Source organism: Onychostoma macrolepis, chromosome 04 (assembly GCF_012432095.1).
Source record: "Onychostoma macrolepis isolate SWU-2019 chromosome 04, ASM1243209v1, whole genome shotgun sequence".
Taxonomy (NCBI): domain Eukaryota; kingdom Metazoa; phylum Chordata; class Actinopteri; order Cypriniformes; family Cyprinidae; genus Onychostoma; species Onychostoma macrolepis.
Genome location: NC_081158.1, coordinates 24,164,331 through 24,189,087, shown reverse-complemented (window position 1 = coordinate 24,189,087; position 24,757 = coordinate 24,164,331). Strand labels below are relative to the sequence as shown.

The window sequence follows — 24,757 nt, the reverse complement described above, 5'->3', positions numbered from 1 at the left end:
CACATCAAACGCTCACTAACACACACACACACACATAGGCCCTGATGGACTCAGGCCCCGAACACACAGCAAAGGTGTTTCACAACACAATTAGTGCGAGAGAAAGCAGAATAGAGCTTGTGGGGGAGAAAAAAGAAGGTGGAAATGATTGAGAGAACAAAAGAAAATGAACAAATGAAAGAGAGAGAGTGAAATGAAGGAAAGTGAACAGTATGGTGTGTACACAAAAGAATGATAGGAGAAGCAGACCAGAAAAAAGCAAGGAGGGAAGGAAGGAAGGAAAGAAGGAAAGAAAAAGTCCAAAGGAGAGAGATGAGTGATGGAACAGCCTGTTTGTTTTCATCTGGTTAGATCAAATTAAACAGCCCTCAGTCAGCTAGACAACATGCACTTACAACATCAAATAAGACAGATACAGAGAGAATGACTGGTGAAAGGATGTAAAAGACTGAGAAAGGGTGTAAAAACAGATGAAGATATAGAAAGATATGAAGGAGGTTCAGATACTATGGCATTTTGGACTCATTTTGCAAGGAGACCCGCAAATATAGATGCAACAACAACAGCTATTCCATCTAATTAACCCCCCCACAAAACTATATGTAGATTGGTTAGGAAAAATATAACAATTAGATAAATGTGTTTAATTGCATTTAATTAAATTAACACGTTAACTTTAGCCCTACATTTACAGTATATATTCAAGTGTCACTTCACATATACGTACAGATGGGGTCTGAGCTCTACTGAGACTCACTTACACACCACACGCTCTCTATAGAAAAAAAGACATGACTTTAACAACCACCCTGATGATAATATGATGCCTTAAGTTATTTAAAAGTCCAAATCAGCCCACATTGTTAACCTCAGCAGACTTGTTAAATGATTTCGCACAATGTCACACCGCATCTCTCTCTCCAGCCCGTGAGGACGGCTGTCAGTGATTGGTCGAGCGATTTCCAATCACTGAGCATTACGCCCGATTTCTACAATAGATTTGCTGAACTAAAGCCCTGATCAGAGTTCAGCGTGTATGTGACACTGTATGCTATAGAGACGAAAGCAGCCAATGCAAAGACTTTACCCTTAGAAGCAGTTATGAAAAAGCATCAAAAAGACCCTCATCAGAGACAGACAACCTCACGGCGCTGTTTGAAGTCTATTCCTCGTCATTAACCTAACCTGCATTCATTAACACAAACACAGTGGCTGTGCTCAAAAGACGCCGCTCCCCTGATTCCTTTTTCCCCTGTTGTTTTTCCTGCTACACCTTATTAGGGATTGCACTCCTCAAACCAAATAATTATTTCAGATTCATTAAAAGAAAAAGATGAATAATGACATTGGGAACACTGGAGATTTGCTCTCCATCTTAAATGGAGATATCTTCCCTTTGCTGTTGTGTAAACACAAGTTCAGCATGTAATGAGCAAAAACAAATAAAAGCTGAGACACCTAAGCTTGAGCCCAGACTGGATATTAATTTCAGCATTTCTTCAAGCTGATGGTTTTTTGTTTTTTTTATTCTTGTTCATAAAAGTGATTTATTATTCATTTGTTATAAAACAACAGAGACATTAATTTTTAAAGATATTAAATTTTTTAAGCAGACATATTTACAAGTTACATATCATATGGCCACTGATTTGTAATTTTCAAATGATTAATGCAATAAAATAAGAAAACATCTTTTTCTTTACTTTAGATACATTCATACAGTGTGTGTGTGTGTAACTGCCAGTTTATGGCTACAAACAAGATCTTGAACGTATCCACTGTTATTGTCAAGGAAAAAACACACTCTACAGTTACAATGAATACACATTGACCACTGGTGACAGTAGCGGGGCATCTTATCACACTCTATGGAGTAAGTTGATGCAATGAAACTTACTATTATATACCCCTGAGTGAGATTTTCAGCTTAATTTAAACATAAAAAATGAATGAAAAATGTTACATTTGGTCAACAAATATTGTAACTATATAAAAAAAAAAATAATAAAAAAAATTGCAGCAAACCTGACAACTTGTTTGTTTACCCAACAGCTATTATAAAAACTTAAAAATTAAATTAAAAATAAAAACAGTTCTGTGATGTGTTCAAAATCACAACAAAAATGTGAAAACTTTACCAAACAACTTTTAGAAAAAAAAAAAATCCAAAATAAACTAAATAAATGTGGTGTGGTGTGAAGCTCTGTGAGATGTGTTACCAAAATGAGGGAAAAAACTCTAAACTAATTTAAGAGAGTTAAGCCAATGCTAGAGAAAACATATGTATAACTGGACTTTTACTTAGAACTGATATATAATCCTTGTGACAATTTCCCCATGTGGTAACAAGCACCAGTTTCCTGTGTAGGGTGCAGATCGGTTATATTTTTTTATAGTGAAAATCCCCAAAGTGACCAGAAGCTGTGGTTCTTACCTGTCTTCAGTTTCACCTGTCTTCATTCCTCCTGTAGAGAGTTTGAATGTGTGACGGGATTGCGCTGAACAGTCTGCAACACACAATCATTACAGAATTCAGGTTAGTGTGCATATGCACAGTTCTTTGGACAGCATACATTTTATTGTGTACATCAGGTAAATCAGAGACCGTGTTTTACAAGAATGGCATTGCTAGAGATTTCAATACAAAGTCAAAGAAAAAGTCAAATGAATCATCTGATATTCCACTAAATAAATATAAATAATAATGGTAAAAAGAGACTGATGCCTATTTGGCATCAGTCATGTCAGGTGTTAATGTCTCTGAGAGTCTCCGTCATCATGTATCTTAATTTTTGTCATTTTGTCCCCATTAAGTTTTTGAACAGCAACATGTAAGTCATTTCACAGGTGCTCAGTTGGTTTGAGATTTGACTGGGCCACTCCAAGACATTAGCCTTTCTGGTTTGAAGCCACTCCAGTCTGACTACTGCAGTATGTTACAGGTCATTGTCTTGTTGGAATCTGAATCATCTTCCAGGGCCCAGCGCCTATCCGGATTTCAGCACGTTTCCCTCCAGGGTTTATCTGGACTTAGCTCCATCCATTTTCCCTCTCCATCCTTATGAGTTTTCCAGTTCCTGCCCCAGAGAAGGATCCCTGAAGTATCCACCATACTTCACTGCAGGGATGCTGCATACTGCCTAAGGCTTTAAAGTTTTGGTATTATCAGGCCATAGAAAAGATCTGCAAAATGGAGCTATTTTATCCCTATGGGCAAACTTCAGCCTAGATGTGATATGAGTTCTCTCAACAAAGGTTTTGTATTTGCCACCCTTCTGTCAGAGAGACTGATGAATTGAACTTGCTATTGTTATCTAATGCAATAGCTCTCTCTCTCTCTCTCATATTATTCCAGTTATTCCAGAGAGTGTGTAAAAACAAAGAAATTATTGATGCTTTACATAAAATTAACAAAAATATATAAATATAAAATTAATAAATATACAGCAATTTCTATTCAAATGATTTTAATTGACCTTATAAATATATTGAAATTGCATTAAAATATAATGCATTAGAATCAATTATTCCAGGCAATGTGTAAAAATGAATAACTGATGTTTTACATGTAAAGAAAAATAAACATTATTAAAAAATAATTTTAAAATATTTATATTTCTATATGGAAATTTATTATATATATATATATATATATATATTAGTGCTGTCAAACGATTAATCGTGATTTATTGCATCCAAAATACAAGTTTTTGTTTACATAATAAATGTGTGTGTACTGTGTATATTTATTATGTATATATAAACACACACACACACACACACACACACACACACACACACACACATACAGTATATATTTCAAAACATTTACATGTATTTACATGTATATATTTACAACCCGAATTCCGGAAACGTTGGGACGTTTTTAAAATTTGAATAAAATGAAAACTAAAAGATTTTCAAATCACATGAGCCAATATTTTATTCACAACAGAACATAGATAACATAACAAATGTTTAAACTGAGAAATTTTACAATTTTATGCACAAAAGCTCATTTGTTGCCCCCAGACTTTTTTGAGACCTGTAGCAGGCATCAAATTTGAAATGAGCTCATTTAGTGGATAAAAGTGTAAAATATTCTCCATTTATAATTTATATTATATATAAATATATTTAAAATATAAAAATATATTTCTTAAAAATATACATGCATGTGTGTATTTATATATACATAATAAATATACACAGTACACACACATTTATTATGTAAACAAAAACTATTTTGGATGCGATTAATCATGATATATATATATATATATATATATATATATATATATATACTTATAAAATATATTACAATTATATTAGAATAGGATTACAAATATTATATTAGAAATGGATTATATTAGTAAAAATTATTAAACATTATCATTGAAAATCAGTATGGAAAACTGCATACATTATGCATATTTACAGCTACATTTGTATAGTACACAGCCATTTTTCAAAAGTATTCTCTTAAATGCTGATCAATCAGAATCAGGTGTTTCAGAGAGCCCTTTAAAAATAATATATAAAATAAAATAAAAACAAAAATAATACAGCTGTTTTTTTTTAAAACATATTATAGAAATATTAAATCTAATATATATATATATATATATATATATATATATATATATATATATAAATGATATAATTATGTGTGTGTGGGGGTATGTGTATGTATGTATGTTTACATATGTATGTATGTATATAAATGTGTAAGATGGAATGAGAGAAACAGAGAGAGAAGAGAAACGGGGATGTGGGTTAATATGTGTGACTTGGTGACTGAGGATCATTACGAGATGAAAGGAATGATGTGCAGGGCCCATAATGAGACTGCAGTGTGATTAATACTGACACTGTGAGCTGTCTCTAATTACTCTAATTCAATCAGCCCCGTTCTACACACACTCTCACACACACAGATAACACACTTACATAAGTGCACATCTACAATACCCTCTCAAATACAGATGTACGCTCTCAGACAGAAGCTGCTGCAACTTGTTCTTTTAAATGAGAGTTGAAGCATCTGAACTGACCTCGACAGGCTGCACAGAGATGCAGTCAACCGTTTTAAATGGCAAGAGAACAGAACTAGAAAATATAAACCGGTCTTGATCGCAAACCTCCCTAGAGTCAGTCTCGCATACAGGAAGTTACGTGACAAGCAGAGGTCCGTATATATAAGTGTGTGAGTGTGTGATAGCATTGGGGAACCCCGCGTTGTGTGTGTGAGCGTCTTCCTTGACTCGGTGGTGAAAAATCACTGCGTTGCTCTGAAGAGAAATCTCCCTCCTGTCGTAATTAGCTGCGCTGCTTGACTGACGACCTCGTTAACGAGTGGCATCGTGCGATTCAATTTCTCCGTTTTTTTGCGCAGGAATCTGAAAGGATGTTGCTGCTAATTATCATAATTAAGACAGCTGATTTGTTCGCTTGTACATGGGGAAGGATGGCTTTAATTAACCGAACGGTTCTGGAATAGATTTGGACTCGACACTTGAGTCTGACACTGTTTACTCTGTGCTGTTTACACGGCGAACGAGTCCGATAAAGTGGTTTAAGTGTTTTTCTGCTCTCTCTCTCCTGCTGATATGCAAACATACAGCCACACGAGTTAAAGGATAATCTGTATTTGTTAAGAAACAGATACAAAGATAAATTCCCTGTCATTTTGTGTGCAACGGGCTCTCGATTGAGCTGACAGACAGATAAAAAAATGCAACTTTGTCATCTTTAAAATGAGTAGGAAAAAAACATCCTGTTTCTTAAAGGGACAGTACCCCCACCCACCCCTCTTGCATATGACTAATAGTTACAGGGAATATGCAGAATTGCAAATGAGATTTGAGAGATTTCCAATGCATTTTTCAGTACATCTCTTTTTATGTTTAACACAAGGAAAAGTCATACAGGTTTGGAACAACATGAAGGTAAGAAATTCTTAGGTAATTTTCTTATATCAAGTTTTATTTAAAGTTTTAGTAATTTTATGTGCTTTTGTCTAATGCTTTGTTTTAATTCACAAAAATGGGTTTTAATAGTTGAAGTGTTTGGTTAACAACAGAAGACTGCTTCTTAGTTCTTTTAGTATCCAAACTTATATTTTGGGGCGAACTTTAACCAGAAAAGGTTGGGGTTCTACAGTACATTGTGCCAATGTTGGCCTGTGCATATAGACATACGTGTGTCTAAGGTGAGAACAGTTAGTAAGTGGGACGAGAAGCTTTAGACATTACCAGGTGAAAGGCTCTTTGTTGGAGAGAGAGGAGGAAAGGGGTCGGGATGAAGGGGGGTTAGTCGAGCAGGATAATGCACTTCATTGTGTTTTGTGGAGGAATGTGCAGAGGTATGGTTCAAATCAATGCCCTGCACACTGCCATTGTCCCGCCCTTGCAGCCCCTCGCTACCTTGGCGACCCCCTGCCGGAATTAGCATGCTCCACCCCCGAGCCTGCACTTGAAGGAAGAAAGCGATTTAACTGGACCTGAGGGTAATCTCTCCGTTTGTGTGTGTGACTGTGTGTTAGAGAGTGCGAGGCTCAATGTATAATAAGGAGCAGACGTATGATGGGGCCCAGCTCTAGTCTGCCATGACTTGGCCTTAATTAGAAGAGACACAAACGGTGGGGTAGTAAATTAGTACTGTAACCATGCACAAGTCACTCCAAACCAGACGTGCACACAAACGCAGTCATCAGAGAAGGACTTCAGGGTCAAAGGGCACTGACTGAAAGACGAAAAAATGCCACAGGAGGCCCACAGTCGAACCTTAAAACAGACGGAGACACAATACACACATTGAGCTGTATCCGATCTATATCTATTCCCTGCCCTCTTTCCTAAATACCAGCTTTCACACACCAGAGGCAGAAGTATTTATTAATAAGTGGGGCCCGGGATTCTGCGAGAGAGTTTTGGAGCTGTTCTGAATTGACATACTTATATTTGTTGATCTTGTGTTTTTACATCTTGCAAATGAAAACATTTGGTTTTATGTGATTTGTTGAATATTGAGCTTTGGAAGGATGATATATACAATAAATATTATTATGCAATGGTATTTGTCCGCTGGTTAGTTTTTAGGTTTATTCACAGCATTCTTCAGTCACATGAATTTGGGCAAAGTCACATGACTTTCTGATGTACATCTAGGAATTTATTCCATCAATGTTATGATGCAAATTTTTAGTCAATATATGCAAATTTATTCAAAATTACTATAAAATGCAATTCATAGATACAATAACTTGAATACTCTTTTGTATATCGCTTTTAAGATGAGCATGTTTTTAATTATCTGAATTAAAAATCATTTTGATATTTTTTTAATATTCACAAAGTCAAAAGTAGCCTTTTTTATATCATAAAGAAGAAGAAAAAATCCTAATTAAAAGAGGAAAGTTCTTCAAAAGAAAGAATAATTAAGTAGTTTGGTATAATCTTTTATTAAAATTTCTTTGAAAAAAAAAAAAGAGAACAAAACTGCTTATTAAATATTTGAACAACTTTTGCCCATCAAATCAAAATCATATGGTCGACAAACATGCAGAACATAAAAACAATAAATAAAACAGCTAGTAGCTAATACATTGTAAAAGAGATGACCATTTCTATTACAATTCATTCATATATATCTGAATGCCAATCTATGGGTTTCAAAATTTGCAAGAATGTCTTTTTCTGTGAGGGCAAATAAAATTATGAACTACTAGTCTGACTGACCGTCCAAATAACACCTTACTGTTGAGCCCTACACACACATACACTCACCTGTCTTTGTGGTGTGTGAGATATCTGGATGTGTGTAACTGGTGGGGTTGAGGGGAATGCAGGATTGACTATATTTAATTAGTGTCAGTAGATGTGTCCCGCTGGAGATCACTAATTAGACTTTTACATGCTGATGTAATTACCTGAGAGTGTTGAATATGTTTCATTTAATCCAGCCCTCCCGTTTCTAAACAGCCGTTCGGCGCAGGTAACGTGCTCAACCTGTCTGTTTCTGAATATAGGGCCCTTTGATGCAGCTCCTTCGAGAGGCACTCAGCTGTGTCTAGCCACATGGCCTTGTAGAACAGCACAACATTGAGGCCAGCCTTGTACAAACAAGACACTGTGGTACGGACACATAACTGAGAACACATCCTGACTGTGTATACAGGCCTGTCTTTGTGATAGAGTGGAAGGGACTATGGCGCAGCTCCGCAAGGAGGCCCATCCCAGTCCCCCAGATAAGGAACCCTCTACTTCAACTCCACAAGAGGACTTATCTTGATTTCCAAATGTTAAAGTGATAGATCACCTGAAATCAAAATTCTGTGATCATTTACTCATGCTTACACAATTTTAGATGTAAAGGTATGGTAACATTAGCGAAATTGAATAATATCAGTAGTAATGCAATTAACATCAGATTCTGGTCTGTTTATCACATAAAGCTACTGCATGCTTTACTCACATGAAGTACTTTTACTAGGCTTTCATTGTGTTGTTTCATTATTTTTTTTAAAGTTTGACAGCACCTAGCCACCATATTCTTTCTTTGCATGGAAAAGAGAAGCGTGAACATTCATCAAAGCTTCTTCTTTAGTGTTCAAATGATAAAAGAACGTCAAACGGGTTTGGCAAGACATTATGTTGAGAAAATGATGACAGAATTGCCATTTTTAAGTCAACTACCCATCAACAACTCATAACAGGCTTCTTAGCTATGGCTTTAGTGTGCAGGAGGGCTCATTTTCTGCGACATAAATATTCAATTGAGACTGTTTTGTATGCGAGCACGACACCTCCATACAATTCTGTTAATCTGCTTGGTAACAATGACCATTGTGAAAGACTCCTTATGCATACAATTGAATTGAACCGAAATTGGAACGTCTTCCATACGCAATGAGGATTTGGCGGCAAACCAAGCGAACCCCACACAGAAGAGAGTTTAGTGCGGAGGCGCCGCCGCAACTCGACATCTCACACCAGTCTGCCATTATTGCAGCACTTTTCACAGCGGTTGTGGGCCCTCGCGGCTCGTTGCTCGCTCAGGCCACAGCAGTGCCCCGGCCCCTAACAGACGCGGCGCGGCCATGCGGCGTAATTTAAAGGTTCGTTTTAATTGATTTCTTCCCCGAGAACATGTTTTCCGCCTCAATACAACCCTTTCTTTTCCTCGCCGTAACACACTCTCCGACTGGTTTTTGTTGTGTGCGTTTTTTTCCCCTTCCTTCTCCCCTCCTCTTTCTTCCAGTTCAGTCGAAAGTGCATTAGCTTCCAAACAGAGTAATGTCGGTTCGATTGTGAATCGATTGTACTCACCTCCACACCAGCCCCTCCGCTTGAGGGGAAGAAAGGCTAAAGGGAGGGAGAAGTGTTTGTAAACAGCGCCATGGCAACCGCTGCCACTCTGACATTGGAGCAGAACCCTCCGAAGAATGGCCCGTTTTCTTTATTATATATCAATGGTGTATGAATGTCCCAACATTACTCACACAAATAGAAACAATTACACAAGCACACAAACATACATTCACATAAAAGGACATGAACACTCACAAAACACACACATCCACATGAACGGACACATATCAGAGTGAAATATCCACCATAAACCGTGGTTGACACCATTAAATAATACATAGCTAAAATTGAACATTTAATTAAGAAAATGCTTGTGTATTTTGAGTGCATTCAACGACATGATTCTAGGGTGTTGTGAATGGTTGCCAGAGCATTGCTATATGGTTTCTAAGTATTTTTATACAAAAATTGTATAATACAAAAATATAAATCCTGCCTGCATTAAACATGAAAATGAAGATTAAACAAATTAAATAATAATTATATGAAATGTACAAATTAAATAAAGCTAACTTTGCCATCCCTAAAATATTTAACTAAATATTAAATTCTATAAAACCAAATATAAAATAAAATAAAATAAAATCTAAATTAACTGTAGCTAGAAAACTCATGAAAAAAAAAAACCCGAATTGGAATGACAAATTGAAAATGAATGTAAAAATAAAAAATATAAGAAACCAAACAATTACAGTCATGGCCAAAAATATCGGCACCCTTGGTAAATATGATCAAAGGCAGCTGTGAAAATGAATCTGCATTGTTAATCCTTTTGATGTTTTATTTAAAAAATTCACAAAAATCTAACATTTCATTGGATAATAAGAATTTAAAATGGGGGGAAATATCATTATGAAATAAATATTTTTCTCTAATACGCATTGGCCACAATTAACAGCACCCTTTTATTCAATACTTTTTGAAACCTCCATTTGCCAGTTTAACAGCTCTAAATTTTCTCCTATAATGCCTGATGAGGTTAGAGTTAGATTCTAGGGGTGCCAGTAATTGTGTCCAACGTGTATTTGAGAAAAACATTTATTTCATAATGATATTTCCCCCCCATTTTAAATTCTTATTATCCAATGAAAGGTTAGATTTTTGTGAATTTTTCAAATGAAAGATCAAAAGGATTAACAATGCAGATTAATTTTCACAGCCTTCTTTGGTCATATTTACCAAGGGAGCCGATATTTTTGGCCATGACTGTAAAACAATTATAATAAAATAAAAAATAAAAAATACAATTATATTAAAATAATAAAAAATAAATAATAAAATTTAAAAAAATTAAATGCAAAATTAAAATAAAATAATTGAAAAATAAATAATGCATTAAAAAATTTAAAACTGTAATAAAACTGGTCCAAACCAACCTAATATGATATTTTAGTCCCTGGAAATGCCTTAGTTTGCCCACTATGTGATAATTGTATATCTGATCACCTTGAAAAGTTAAAACACCTCACACTCTGCATTATATGAGAAATCATTCATGTCCGTATGATGAATTTAGTGAGAGGTTTAATACTTAGGATCATGAATTTGTTCAAACGGACTTCAGTTTTAAAGGCCCTAAAGTGTCTAGCGTGACTGTACGGTCAACAAACAGGGAAAGGTACCACGTCTCTCTCTTTCGCAAACTACAATGTCCAATTCTCAGACTGCACAAACAAGCCATAAAAATACCAGAGGGACACACAAAATCCCCCTAGATGCCCCCCTCTGCCCTATACCCCTCTCTCACGTCTCTTTGTTACAAAGAATGCTATTCAGTACCCAGTGACTTCTCTTACAAGGCAGAGGCCATCTTAATGAACAATAGCTTGCATGGAAACAAAAGGCAGATTATTAAGTTGGAAGATGAGGGGGGAGGCATGTGAGAGCGAGAGAAAGTGACAGAGCAAGAGAGAGAGAGAGAAACGTGGCAGTCTCTATGGCCAGCACACATCTGTTGGCCATGTGTGGCTTTGAGTGCTAATGATGGTCTTCCTGAACTCTCCACAATTAGCTGCGGCCCAGAGAGAGCGTCTCTCCATGGCCCAGCAGAGGAGGGGCGGCGGGGCTGCCGCCACTGTCCGTCTCTGGCCTTCAAAGAGCGGACACTTCCACTTCCACCATCAGTGGCTCAAAACTAACTAACAACCCATAAAAGTCTTTAACAGTCCTCTGCAGTGCTTTGAACAGACAACTAGTCATGATTCAAACGGCCAGTGAAAAGTAGTAAGCAATAAAAAGTTTTAAAAGACGACAAAAACATTCCTCGCAACATGAGAAAGATTATGGCATCTGCGTGCATGACCCGCTCTTTGGATCTAGCTCAAAAGACACCAATAACCAATTCGCCGAAGGCAACAAATCCACTGCGAGCGTCGATGAAGACGTTAATTTGTTAACTTTACAAAAAGCATCGAGTCAATTTGTCTGGATCTGTATTCCAAATAACCGCAGTGAACTCGCACGCACGCTCACAGGCAACTGGATTCTTGAAGGGGGTGACACCTGGTAAAGGTTTCCATCCATTTCATTCACGATGACTCTCAATGCAATTACAGCCGTTTTGTATAAAAGTGTGGGAGGCTTTCTTCTCAGGAGATTGGCTCCATATATGAAACCATCGTGGGGATACAAATAGAAGATGGAGAAGAAAGCAAAGCGAAAGAGACAGAAAGGGACGGGGGAGGAGGGGATTGAGAAAAGGAAGATGATAGATGGAGAAACAGTGAGAACTTTAACCTGTAAATCAAATTGTGTTGCGGAACATGATGCCTTCAACAAAGATTTCATTGATTTATAGAGAGCACCGAGTCCGAGATCACAACAAAAATCTAATTCAAACCTGGAAATAAAATGTTTTGTAAACGTTAACAGACAATCAGTTTTCCTTTCAATGAAGCACAACATGCTCTTTAGATCATTCTCAAATCATATTCAATATGCTGACTTAGATTTTATATATATATATATATATATATATATATATAAAATCTATAATTTTATTTTAAATGTATTATATTAAATTACATTTGAAAATATAATCAGAATGTAATCAGACTAGTTACTTTTTTTTATCGATTACATGATTACATAGTATTATGATTCATAATTTAGTGGTTCTCCCTAATTCATATTTTAAATTTTCCTGTCTAAAATAGCCTACTGCTTATATACACTCAGAAATGTTTCCAGTTTTGTAGAAGACACAGCATTTGACCACTGAATTTACAAAAAGCATTTCAGGTTTAACAAGTGTTTTAACATTGCATCAACTACTGAAGAACACATACATTTCTTTTGTAAATGATCACTCAGTAGGTTATTTAACCATGTATTTCTATGTTTTTAAAAGGCTTTTGTCTTTCAAACATTAAAATGCACAAATTCACAAACTTTTTTGTCATCTGATCCTCTTGAACTATCTGAGATTTTAAAATAAACATTTTAAGAGTAAAGTATCGCATTTGCATGTTCATGGTTCTCTGACATGCAGGTAAACAACTAAAATATTTCGTTTTTTAGTATGTGTTTTATTTTGATTGATTTTAATTTAAAAAATTATAATTTAATTAATTATTAACTTTTCATTAAACTCACAAACCCCCTGCAGTTCCTTGACAAACCCCAGTTTGGGAAACCTTGACGTAAAAATGCACTTCATGTTGTTAATAACAATGAATGGAATATATTTTCTTAATCTTTGTATTTTTATATTAATATGGTACAAGATTATCCTATTTAAATCAATGTGATAGAAGAGATAGGTCAAAAGTAATCTAAAAGTAGGCAGATTATATAACCTAAAATGTGTAATGTAATGGATTACGTTACTAACTACAATTTTTGTCATGTAATTTGGAATCAGTAACGGACTACAATTTTTAAGTACTCTACCCAGCTCTGATAATATATAACTAAAAATGACATTATCTGTTTTCAAAAGATGATTTAGGAGTTACATATACTACATATAGCTAGTGTTCAGTTCCTGTCAACATCCACGATTCCCGGCCCACATATGTGTGTGTGTGTGTGTGTCTCTGAGTGTCAGAAAACCACGGGAAACGAATTGAGGACTCTACCATTCAGTCATTTTCACTTTCCGTCTCTCGTTCTCCATTTTTCAGAGTGACTGCGCACAGAGGGAACAGCGCGAGATCAATACAGCTGAACTTCAGCCTTCGATCTCCTCAGTGCCACACCGTTACCACGGAGACAGCAGCTCCAGTCCCCAAGCGGCGGGAACCGCTGGAGTGAATGGCTACGTGTCCAGCGGTTGCGGGTTCGCACAGTTACTTTACGCTCTGGGTGCCGAAATCTTAAGAAAACACTTTAAAACATGGCATCGATGGAGGTAAAAAAGACTATTCTAATAACCTTCTGATGTGTAAAGTGAGTTAAAACAGGCTTTTATGAGTTCCTGTGGGAAACTCAGCCTTTCAGCATAAGGGGTTTCCTCTGGATTTCATATCGCTAGATTTTAGACAATTGCTGCAAAGTCTGGTTCGCTTTGTAGCCCATTCTGTATACTTAAGAGGAAAATGACATTTGTCCATGTAACGTGAACATCCAGAGATGTGATGAACTTCTGTTCTATTAGGTCTATTAAGTCCTATGACCTAATGTTATGATTTTCCCATTCAATATTAATTTTAATGAATTTGATAGGTATGACGGGCAAAAATTGTAATGGGCATTCAAGAACCGTTCACTCTAAATAAGCATTTTGCACCCAATCATCCTGCAAGTGTGTACATCGTGTTTGTGTGCGCACGGCTGTCCTGTTCACAGGCCCGGCTCGACAATGAGCGTAATTTGATTTGTGACATCTTCACTGTCATCTTGGTGTGGAGATCAAATTTTCAAGCCAAATGACCGCAGCGAAGCATCCACTTCCTCTGCTGCCATGGCGACGAGCTGCCACCGTGACATGGAAATATGGGAGCATCACAACAGATTATTGGCACAGTTTGTTGAGCGAATTTACTTTTCAACATGTTTTATAGGAAATTTAGGTTTGATGGCATTAACATTGGTTGGAATTATTTTATGAATGATAAAAACAAAGATCTTATACCTGTCCCATAGCATGCTTTTGGATATATTGTGTTTTCATAGAACTTATAATTAGGTAATAGAATTCAAACATGAGCACATGCTTAAATAAGCTACTTAGGCTAAAATGCAAAACAAATGCATTGCGGTTCAGATTGTTCGCAAACCAAAATAAATCTCTCATAATGCCTTTGTTTCAGTGTGTGGGTCAGGTTTTGTCAACATTAGTTTTACCAAGTGCCCTCGCAAAGAAAGTAAGACCTGAAATCAGCTTAATAAACAATAAATGATGTTATAATGAAAATTAAGTAAATAAACTACTGAAATATCTTAATGTAAATCTAAAACTGTTTGTATGGTGTTCAGTTTAGGAGTTTAGGAGCAGGATAAGGAGATCATTAAATAAAAAATCATTAGCTCAATACAAGTTTATGATAGGAAAACAAACAATGTGTGAGAGAGACAACTGTGTTGTGAACTTTGCACTTTATGATCGGTGTGTCGAGGGGTCAAACCGATAGCTGGTCAGACTGACAGGCCCAATCGATGACATATCCATTTCTCGCACAGTTACTCACTCACCCACCCACTCACACACACACACACACACACACACACACACACACACACACACACATTGTGTTTCTAATGTTTTATGGGAACATAGGCGTAATGGTTTTTATACTGTACAAACTGTATTTTCTATCGCCCTACACCTAAACCTACCCCTCACAGGAAACTTTCGGCACTTTTAGATTTTCAAAAAACTTCATTCTGTATGATTTATAAGCTTGTTTCCTCATAGGGACCTGAAAAATGTCCCCATAGATATTTGGTCCCCATAGAGAGATAAATACCAGGTACACACACACATACACACACATAGTATGTGAACACACAAACACTTTTTGCTTTCACTTTTCATTTCAGCTTTACAGTTTCAGGAAAAAAGGGCCTAAATCACAGAACAGCTAATGAATGTGCAGTCTTGAGTAGCCAGACCGTCAGACTGACTGTCTGGGCTCCATAGCAACTTTCATTGGCCATTGGCCAAGAGGTTGTCTGATCGACGTGTAAAGCAACCAATCACAGTACGTTTTGTTCCACATCATGTTCAGGGACGTGAAAATGTAAAGTTCATGTCCTTACGATAACAAACAGGTGACAGTATGGCTGACCTAGTAAGTAAAAGTAGTAAGAAATAAATTGTAAAATGATAAAAAATTATATATTATATATATTATTAATAGTATTAATTGTAAAATGAAATAATTATAAATAAATGTTTAATTTATAGTATTTTAATAAAATATTTAGTGCTGTCAAATTGATTAATTGTGATTAATCACATCCTATATATATTTGACAGTATTAGAAATATTAGATATAAATAACTGAAAAACAAACAAACAAAATTAATTTCAAATCAAAATCATTATTTTATTTTTACTAGCTATAATATGCCAGAAGTGGATAAAACAAACAAAAAACACCTAAAAAGAATGACTGCGTATAAACAGTAGTGGTTAAACATTTATAAATCTGTATAAATTTACTTGCTAAAAAAGAACAAGTGAGGAGTTTAAACATTATTTGCAATGGTTCTTCTCTTGAATATTTTTTCAACAAAACTTTCAATAAAAGCCAAAGTATCAAGCTTTCCATGTCGCCAAGCTGAGTGAAACATCCCAAGTGCTGTTCAACTAAATACCAGCACTCTTAGAATGCTGCTAGACCAATAAAATTCACGGACAAGAACTAATTGTTACATAAAAAACAACAGATGTCTAGATGTGTCCTCGTTTAAATAGCAAGGTAAGGTGTAGGTGCGTGTAAAACGTGCCGCTGCTCTCTGTAAATCAGAATGCAGGACAGTAACGCTTTCAGATGGGATCATATTCTTGATATTACAGAGACACAGAGAGAGAGGAAAAAAGGGACAGGCAAGACAGAGACAAAGTGAGTGTGAGTGTAAACGTGTGTGTGTGTGTGTGACCATGGTGACGGAACTGTAGATCCTCTTTGCTCTGGCACTAAAACAACCATCTGCTGAAGCTTTGTTTTTCAGACCTGCGACAACAACGAACCAGCTGTACGCGTCTGCGGGCATGTGCGCCTGTGCCTGCGTGTGCGCTCGTGCAATATGAGTGAGGTGGAAAACAAGAACAGGAGCAGAAGAAATGAAAGAGACGAACACCTGTGAGCTGCCAACACGATTCACGGCGCGAGTCACCTCTCGGTAATGAATACATTAGGAGCGGAGTAGCACATCCCAGTCCACCAGAGGACTCGGTTAGTGGTCCTTGCGCCGCATCTGACGCGCTCCTCAATTCAACCTGGTTGTAGTTTATTCCCCTTCGACATGACGGGCAACAAAAGCAAATTTAACCTTGAAGAATAAACAGCACGAGTTTGAATGTGGGCCGATCTTAAAGAGGCTATTAAGCATGATGGATGGCGCTTTAATCTGCATGCAAAAATAATTGTCTTGTTGTTTCATCTTCCGTCTTCATTATATCTGAAACTCAGCGAGGACAGAATGACAGAGAGGTGAAGTTAAGCAAGGAGAAGTGCTCTTTTACTGTTACAGCACAGTGTTTGGTCTGTTTTCTACCAAATTATGCTGTTATTATGAAAAAAATATATATTTGTGATGCTTATATTGGTCTTTTGAAACCGGACTAGATGAATCAAAACATAGGGAATTATTACGCTGATTGAAGGAAAGCGAACTCAGAAAAGGTTTTATTCAAAAAAGAAGGAAAAGGACAAACTGATTTCAATCTATTCAATATCAAGGGACTCTTAAGGGAGTTAATAATATATTTTTGAGTGGTATATAACTCCAGGGCTCTTAAAGTTCATACCTCCTTCACAATGGGTCTGTTTACAGATTTCTATGAGTGACTCCAGAAGGTCATTCAGCACATTGGGCATCATTTCTAAAGCCTGCGTTTGAATAGTGTGACTTTCACAAAGTTGCTAATGGAAAAGTTTGAGCAACATTGAGTGACACTCAGCATTTGTTGCTTTGGCTCTCTGGATATTTCAAACGTCTTACAATAGAAAAAGGCAGGTCAGCTCAAGTCCCCGCTCTGTCTCCCCCATCTGAGGACAATGAGGGTCATGTAAGGGCGCATTCGAGCCTCTGACACGCTCACAGAGCTGAGAGAACAGCACCTGATAGACTAAAGAGTCGACTTGATGAAAGAAACTGAGATAGGAGAAGAAAGGCCATCTCTCATGTCTTTAAACCCGAGACTGTGATGATAGTAAAATGCAAGATTCTGACCTTTTCTATAGCACTGATGGAGGCAAATGAAACATCACTGTTCAGTATCACCCAGACAGGTGGTTTATTGAACAGCAGGAAGAGTAACTTATATAGACTTGCATCAAGATGCAACAGCGGTCGCAATCTGTTTTACTTATGGAATGTGACGGATTTTCAAGTGAATTAAGATGGAAAAGCAGAATGGGACTTTCTATTGGAAATTGTTTGCATTCTGAAAAGTGGTTGAAGGGGTTCAGAAATAAGTGGGTTGGTGAACCAAACAAGAAGGTTAATACACTTGGATGAACATTTATGTTTTTCTTTGGGATAACATGCATAGATGAATCATTTACAAAAGGGCCAAGACTTTAAGACTGAAAATGAGACATTTTGGTGGGATTTGACAGCCCCCTCTTGTTGGCTGAGGTGGGTTGCACCCTCAAAATTAGCAATGAAAGGGGCATCTACACTGAAAACTGGCCCGTCAAATACAAAGACCTCAGTCAAATCCTAGAAAGAGAGCAGAGCAAAAAAAAAAAAATGGCGGGATGACACGTATTGAAGCCCAAATGGGTGGCTAAGTAGAGGTAGAGAGAGAAAGAAAGAAAGAAAGAAAGAAAGAAGAATGCATCTCCTGTTCTTCATGGAGTGCCTCAGACTTGTCCAAGAATAAACAGGAAATGCAGCTGCGTTTGGGCCAATCCCCTCCCCCTGTCCCCCCCTTGTCCCAAAATACCCCGCATTCCTAACAGGCTTCCATCATTTTCTATCCATCCGACCCAACATATTCCGGCTCAGAGATGTGGAAAAGGGAAATAAAAAGAGAAGTTCTTCGAACATCTTCCCACCCCATTCCCCTGAACTCATTCTTCCCTCTGTAATGTGGTCTGATAGTTAGAAATCTGGACACGCAGTTGCGTTATTTGACTAATCCCTCTTTCTTAAGAGCAAGAGGAGGAGAATGGTGGCTTTGTGGCTGCAGACAGTGTGGCGAAAAGGACTATACAGTACCAAATTGAGGTCGCCCAGAGACAATGGTTGTCCTTCAGCTTATATTCACAGACATCCCACAACTCTATCAAACGTGTCTCTGCCCGTAAAGACTTTTGTATTTCTATCTTACACGGCAACAATAGGAGCAAAACTCCTGAACAGAAGCTTCCATCCACCAATGGGCTTTGTGTCGCTCTTCTTCTGACATGGTGGCTAGAGTTTTGGGACTGAAATCTGGGGAGGAGGCTCTCAACAGTTTATGTTCTTTTGACAGAAGAGACACTAAAATACACAGTTAAAGACAGATATCAAACATAAACTTCAGCTTATCCAGGTTTACCCCGACAGAGGAACCACATGACTATATTCTGCACCTGATGTTAATCTGCTCTGATGGAGTGCTGCTCTTCATTTGAAGCATATTAGCTGCCCTCTTGGACACAAGGTCCAAACAAAACATGCATATGCATGCGGTCGGACCAATAGAGGGATTATGTCCATGAATACATTAGACTGGGACAGCAATTCTGCATACCAATGCAGACAGCTGACATGCCCCTTGTCAACGTGTCTGAGCTTTGCATGAATGTATACATCTGGATGGCTAAGATCATGTGATCTTTTTATACTTTTAATTAGATCACGTCTATAATGGGAAGCAAGATCGTTTGCTGGCTGTTTTCCCACACTATTTTCATATTGTAGCAATCACTCGCTTTCTTAGCCAGAACAGACGAATAAGCATTTAGTGTAGAAAGATGGAGTGACGGAAAACAGATAAAGATGTGAGAGGTTTACAGGAAGAGCTGTACACTTTATACTATGATACGTCAAAAATAAAGACACATTAACAGAAGAGGTGGAAAGATAAACAGATGTCACTGTTCGGTACGTACCTCTTTCGTGGGTCACGGTTCGAAACGATTTCGGTACAACAGGAAAAAAAATAAAAATCTACTATGCTCGGTTTCTTTTCATTTATTTTGAACAGACAGAAGTACAAATTAAAACATCCACCTAAATGGAATCTTAGGGTGCAAAAAAATTTAAATTTGTCCAAATGAAGTCCTTAGCAATGCATATTACTAATCAAAAATTTAACTTTGATATATTTACGGTAGGAAATTAACAAAATATCTTCATGGAACATGACCTTTAATTAATATCCTAAATATTTTTGGCATAAAAGAAAAATCGACACAGTACCCATGTATTGTTGGCTATTGCTACAAATATACCCGTGCTACTTATGACTTGTTTTGTGGTCCATGGTCACATATTGCATTAAAACATGTCTAAAATTACAAAGTAAAAATACAGTTTTAGTATTTTTTTACAACAACAACAATAATAATAGTAATAATAATAATAAATTGTTGTTGTAAAAGTAACATACAGGTGCATCTCAATAAATTAGAATGTCGTGGAAAGGTTCATTTATTTCAATAATTCATCTCAAATTGTGAAACTCATGTATTAAATAAATTCAATGCACACAGACTGAAGTAGTTTAAGTCTTTGGTTCTTTTAATTGTGATGATTTTGACTCACATTTAACAAAAACCCACCAATTCACTATCTCAACAAATTAGAATACTTCATAAGACCAATAAAAAAAACATTTTTAATGAATTGTTGGCCTTCTGGAAAGTATGTTCATTTACTGTATATTTACTCAATACTTGGTAGGGGCTCCTTTTGCTTTAATTACTGCCTCAATTCGGCGTGGCATGGAGGTGATCAGTTTGTGGCGCTGCTGAGGTGGTATGGAAGCCCAGGTTTCTTTGACAGTGGCCTTCAGCTCATCTGCATTTTTTGGTCTCTTGTTTTCTCATTTTCCTCTTGACAATACCCCATTAAAATTCTCTATGGGGTTCAGGTCTGGTGAGTTTGCTGGCCAGTCAAGCACACCAACAATGACCATTTTGGCAGTGTGGGCAGGTGCCAAATCCTGCTGGAAAATGAAATCAGCATCTTTAAAAAGCTGGTCAGCAGAACCAAGCATGAAGTGCTCCAAAATTTCTTGGTAAACGGGTGCAGTGACTTTGGTTTTCAAAAAACACAATGGACCAACACCAGCAGATGACATTGCACCCCAAATCATCACAGACTGTGGAAACTTAACACTGGACTTCAAGCAACTTGGGCTATGAGCTTCTCCACCCTTCCTCCAGACTCTAGGACCTTGGTTTCCAAATGAAATACAAAACTTGCTCTCATCTGAAAAGAGGACTTTGGACCACTGGGCAACAGTCCAGTTCTTCTTCTCCTTAGCCCAGGTAAGACGCCTCTGACGTTGTCTGTGGTTCAGGAGTGGCTTAATGAGGGGAATACGAGAACTGTAGCCAAATTCCTTGACGCGTCTGTGTGTGGTGGCTCTTGATGCCTTGACCCCAGCTTCAGTCCATTCCTTGTGAAGTTCACCCAAATTCTTGGATCGATTTTGCTTGACAATCCTCATAAGGCTGCGGTTCTCTCGGTTGGTTGTGCATCTTTTTCTTCCACACTTTTTCCTTCCACTCAACTTTCTGTTAAAATGCTTGGATACAGCACTCTGTGAACAGCCAGCTTCTTTGGCAATGAATGTTTGTGGCTTACCCTCCTTGTGAAGGGTGTCAATGATTGTCTTCTGGACAACTGTCAGATTAGCAGTCTTCCCCATGATTGTGTAGCCTAGTGAACCAAACTGAGAGACCATTTTGAAGGCTCAGGAAACCTTTGCAGGTGTTTTGAGTTGATTAGCTGATTGGCATGTCACCATATTCTAATTTGTTGAGACAGTGAATTGGTGGGTTTTTGTTAAATGTGAGCCAAAATCACCACAATTAAAAGAACCAAAGACAAACTACTTCAGTCTGTGTGCATTGAATTTATTTAATACACGAGTTACACAATTTGAGTTGAATTACTGAAATAAATGAACTTTTCCACGACATTCTAATTTATTGAGATGCACCTGTATGTCTACATATGTCATATAATGGACAATTTCCCTCTGTCGCTGACATTATTATAATCAATAATATTATTATTATTATACATATGTGGTGAATCTAATTTTCACTAACAACAACAATTTTTCTTGTTTTATAATTATAATAGCAAAAAAAAAATGGATTCATACAGCAATTTATGTAAAGACAATTGGACATTATTATTATTAATACTATAAACATATGTTGTAGATTGAACAGTAAAATTGAATCTTTTAACTTTTTATAAAAAATAAAATGAATAATAATGCATATAATAAATAGTATAATAAATAGTATAATCAAAAAAAGCCCATTGTACGAGAGAATGAAATTTCAAAATTTGTGTATATACCTGCTAAAACTGAATTTTCAACTAGTATAGTTGAATAGTATAGTATAGCTATATATACTAGTATACACTGTGTTAATAATCAAAAAATGTATTCAAAGACCTGTTAGTCAGTATGACAGCATCCATCATGCCACATCAAGCTGCAATGCAATCCCACAATTCACTGGACCATGCGCTAACCAGGCAGGCAAGTCTCCCTCTCATAGGTGAGCTGACCCCACCGCGAGCAGATGAATGTGGGGTGTGTTCGCCCTCCTCTGTGGAGCTGAACTGTGCTTCTGCGCTAATAGAGATCTAAGCTCAGGACACACAGGTGATTACCTACACTCTCAGAGGTCATGCCGGGGTCATGAGCATAGCGGCACAACGCTGTCAGACAGACTGGCCGGGTAGCTTTGTAATTACCCATGAGGCTATAGCAGTGGCGGAGATGCTGCATTGAGGGATGTTGAAAGCAGCATCCAGCGACCTCTTTGATTGGGGTTAACAAGGGGCTGATTTGCATAAAGGGAGTGGTTTGATTAGTAGTTTGTGTGCATGCTCAGATTCTTGGAAACAAGAGGGCGTCTGTGAAATGAACCAGCAATTGTGAGATTGTGTCTAGTAGTATTGTGTCGGGTCTGGGCTCTGAGGAGGCCGTTCAAGTTCTTTATACACAAGGGCATTGTAGTGATGGGATACTAAAAAGATCCTTGCCAAACTGTTGCAGGAAACAGTTCTATAGAATGTCAATATATCATGTAGCATTAAAACGTGTCTTCTTTGAATTAAACGGCCAACTCAAAACTTTCTTCAGCTTCTTTTATGGTTTGCACTGCAAATATTGTAAAACTGACTATGAAATTGAAACTTGTTATCTTTTGAGTCTAAGAAAAAGTATGAGACTAGTATGCAACAAAAAAATGCAACAAAAAGCCCCAGATCATAGCAAACGTCTACAAAAGTGTTTTGCTTGCAGCATGTCTACTGTGCTCACTTGTGAGACGCTGTAAATATTCATAGAACTTGTTTTAAATCAAACTGGCTTGGTAAATCTAATTTGTAACTGCTTTGAAATCTAATTTGAAGTTTGACAAAATGTAAAAGTAGTTTGAAATTGAATTTGTAACTTTTGAAATATATTGAAAAGCTGGTTGGAAAGTTGGTTGAATCTGATTTGAAGTTGGACAAAATGTAAAAGTAGTTTGAAATTGAATTTGTAACTTTTGAAATATATTGAAAAGCTGGTTTGAAACTAGATTTCAAGGTGGTTTGAAATCTAACATGAAACAGGTTTGAAATTTGATTTCAAACTCGCTTGAAATTTGAAACTGGTTTGAGATTTCATGAATACATCAAATCACATTTCAAACCACTTTCAAATTTCAAGCCAGTTTGTAATGTGAAAGTGGTTTGAAATCTGATTTGAAACTGGTTTGAGATTTAATTTCAAGCAGGTTTGAAATTTGAAAGCGGTTCGAAATCTGATATGAAACTGTTTTGAAATTTCAATTGAAATCAGTGCAAATCCATGAAAAAATGACAAGTCCATGTTGTCTGTTTTTGGGAAGAGAAATTTTAGGATAACATCTACAAAAAAGGAAAATGATGATATTGTAATTGACGCACATAGTCTGTGATTAGTTTGTACCAACACAACAAACACGATACACTTTGAGTTTCAGCCTAGTAGTGTGTGGTGCCATTAAAAGCAATGCATAACTTTCCTCAACAAGCCGCATAATTTGAGGCATTACTCATGTCTGCAGCACAAATGGTGCGGGAGAAGTCACAAATACTCTACATTGTTGTCTGATCAACATATGACAGCATGCTTTGTCAATGTTGATCAAAAACAGAGTGCTGATCTGTTCCCAGACTCCTTACTCCAGGTAAATAAATGTTTTATCCTCTCCATCTACAGACAGAGGGCAGTCAGAGCAGCTCTGAGTGCTTATGAGAGCTCAACCTGTTATCTTAGAGTGAGCGAAGTCACAGAGAGTGAAAGACAATGGAGCCATCAGCTAACACACTCTGACAGGCCACCCTTCAGGAGAGTTAATAGACTCTGACCTAGTGTTTCAAAGTGTGTGTGTGTGACAGAGAGAGATGGAGAGAGAGACACTGTCATCAAAACAGACATCTTATGGACTGACACCTGCATTTCATCACTACAGACACACATACATACATACACACACCGTCATGTATTATTCACCCCAGTGACCACTAGGGCGGCATTCCCCTGGCGGTCCCCAACCGCAGGGATGAGAGGATTAAACATTTAACAGCGCATGACAAAATGGAACAGAATGAATAAATAAACTGAAATGGCCCCTGGATGCACAGTCAGCATGTCCCACGCACATACACCTATCCATGCCACACACAACTACAGTGCTGAAACTAAAGTGACCCATCATGTCATATTGATAGCAACAGCTATAAAACAGCTCCTCTCTTATTCCAAAATGCAATAGGGTAAAGTATGTGTGATCATTATTTAGCTATGAGACCTAGTGGGGTGGTCAAGCTTTGCTGTGAATACTAAATGGCAGATGACCTTGAATGGGGCAGACCTGCTAGCGATTCATGTTGATGGCATCAGACAGGGCAACAGAACCCCCTACCGGCTGAGACCGCACCCATAACCGTGTCCGAAATGTCCATTTCGCCTTCCACCAATCACGTGCTGCTCTGAAGGGAACCAATTAGGTTGAACCTGTGGCTATAATATACAATAAAATACTTAAATCAGGCA

At 37.2% G+C, this 24,757-nt stretch overlaps 1 protein-coding gene across 11 annotated transcripts in view; it reads right to left on the bottom strand.

Moving 5' to 3' along the window:
- Positions 1-24,757, bottom strand: part of sox5 (SRY-box transcription factor 5) — a 243,265-nt gene that overhangs the window by 90,440 nt on the left and 128,068 nt on the right. For all 11 annotated transcript variants that reach the window (XM_058773716.1, XM_058773720.1, XM_058773715.1 and 8 more), the window contains one exon: positions 2,435-2,507. In XM_058773716.1, the coding sequence (XP_058629699.1) occupies positions 2,435-2,507 (73 nt within the window). The remainder of the gene's footprint in view (positions 1-2,434; positions 2,508-24,757) is intronic.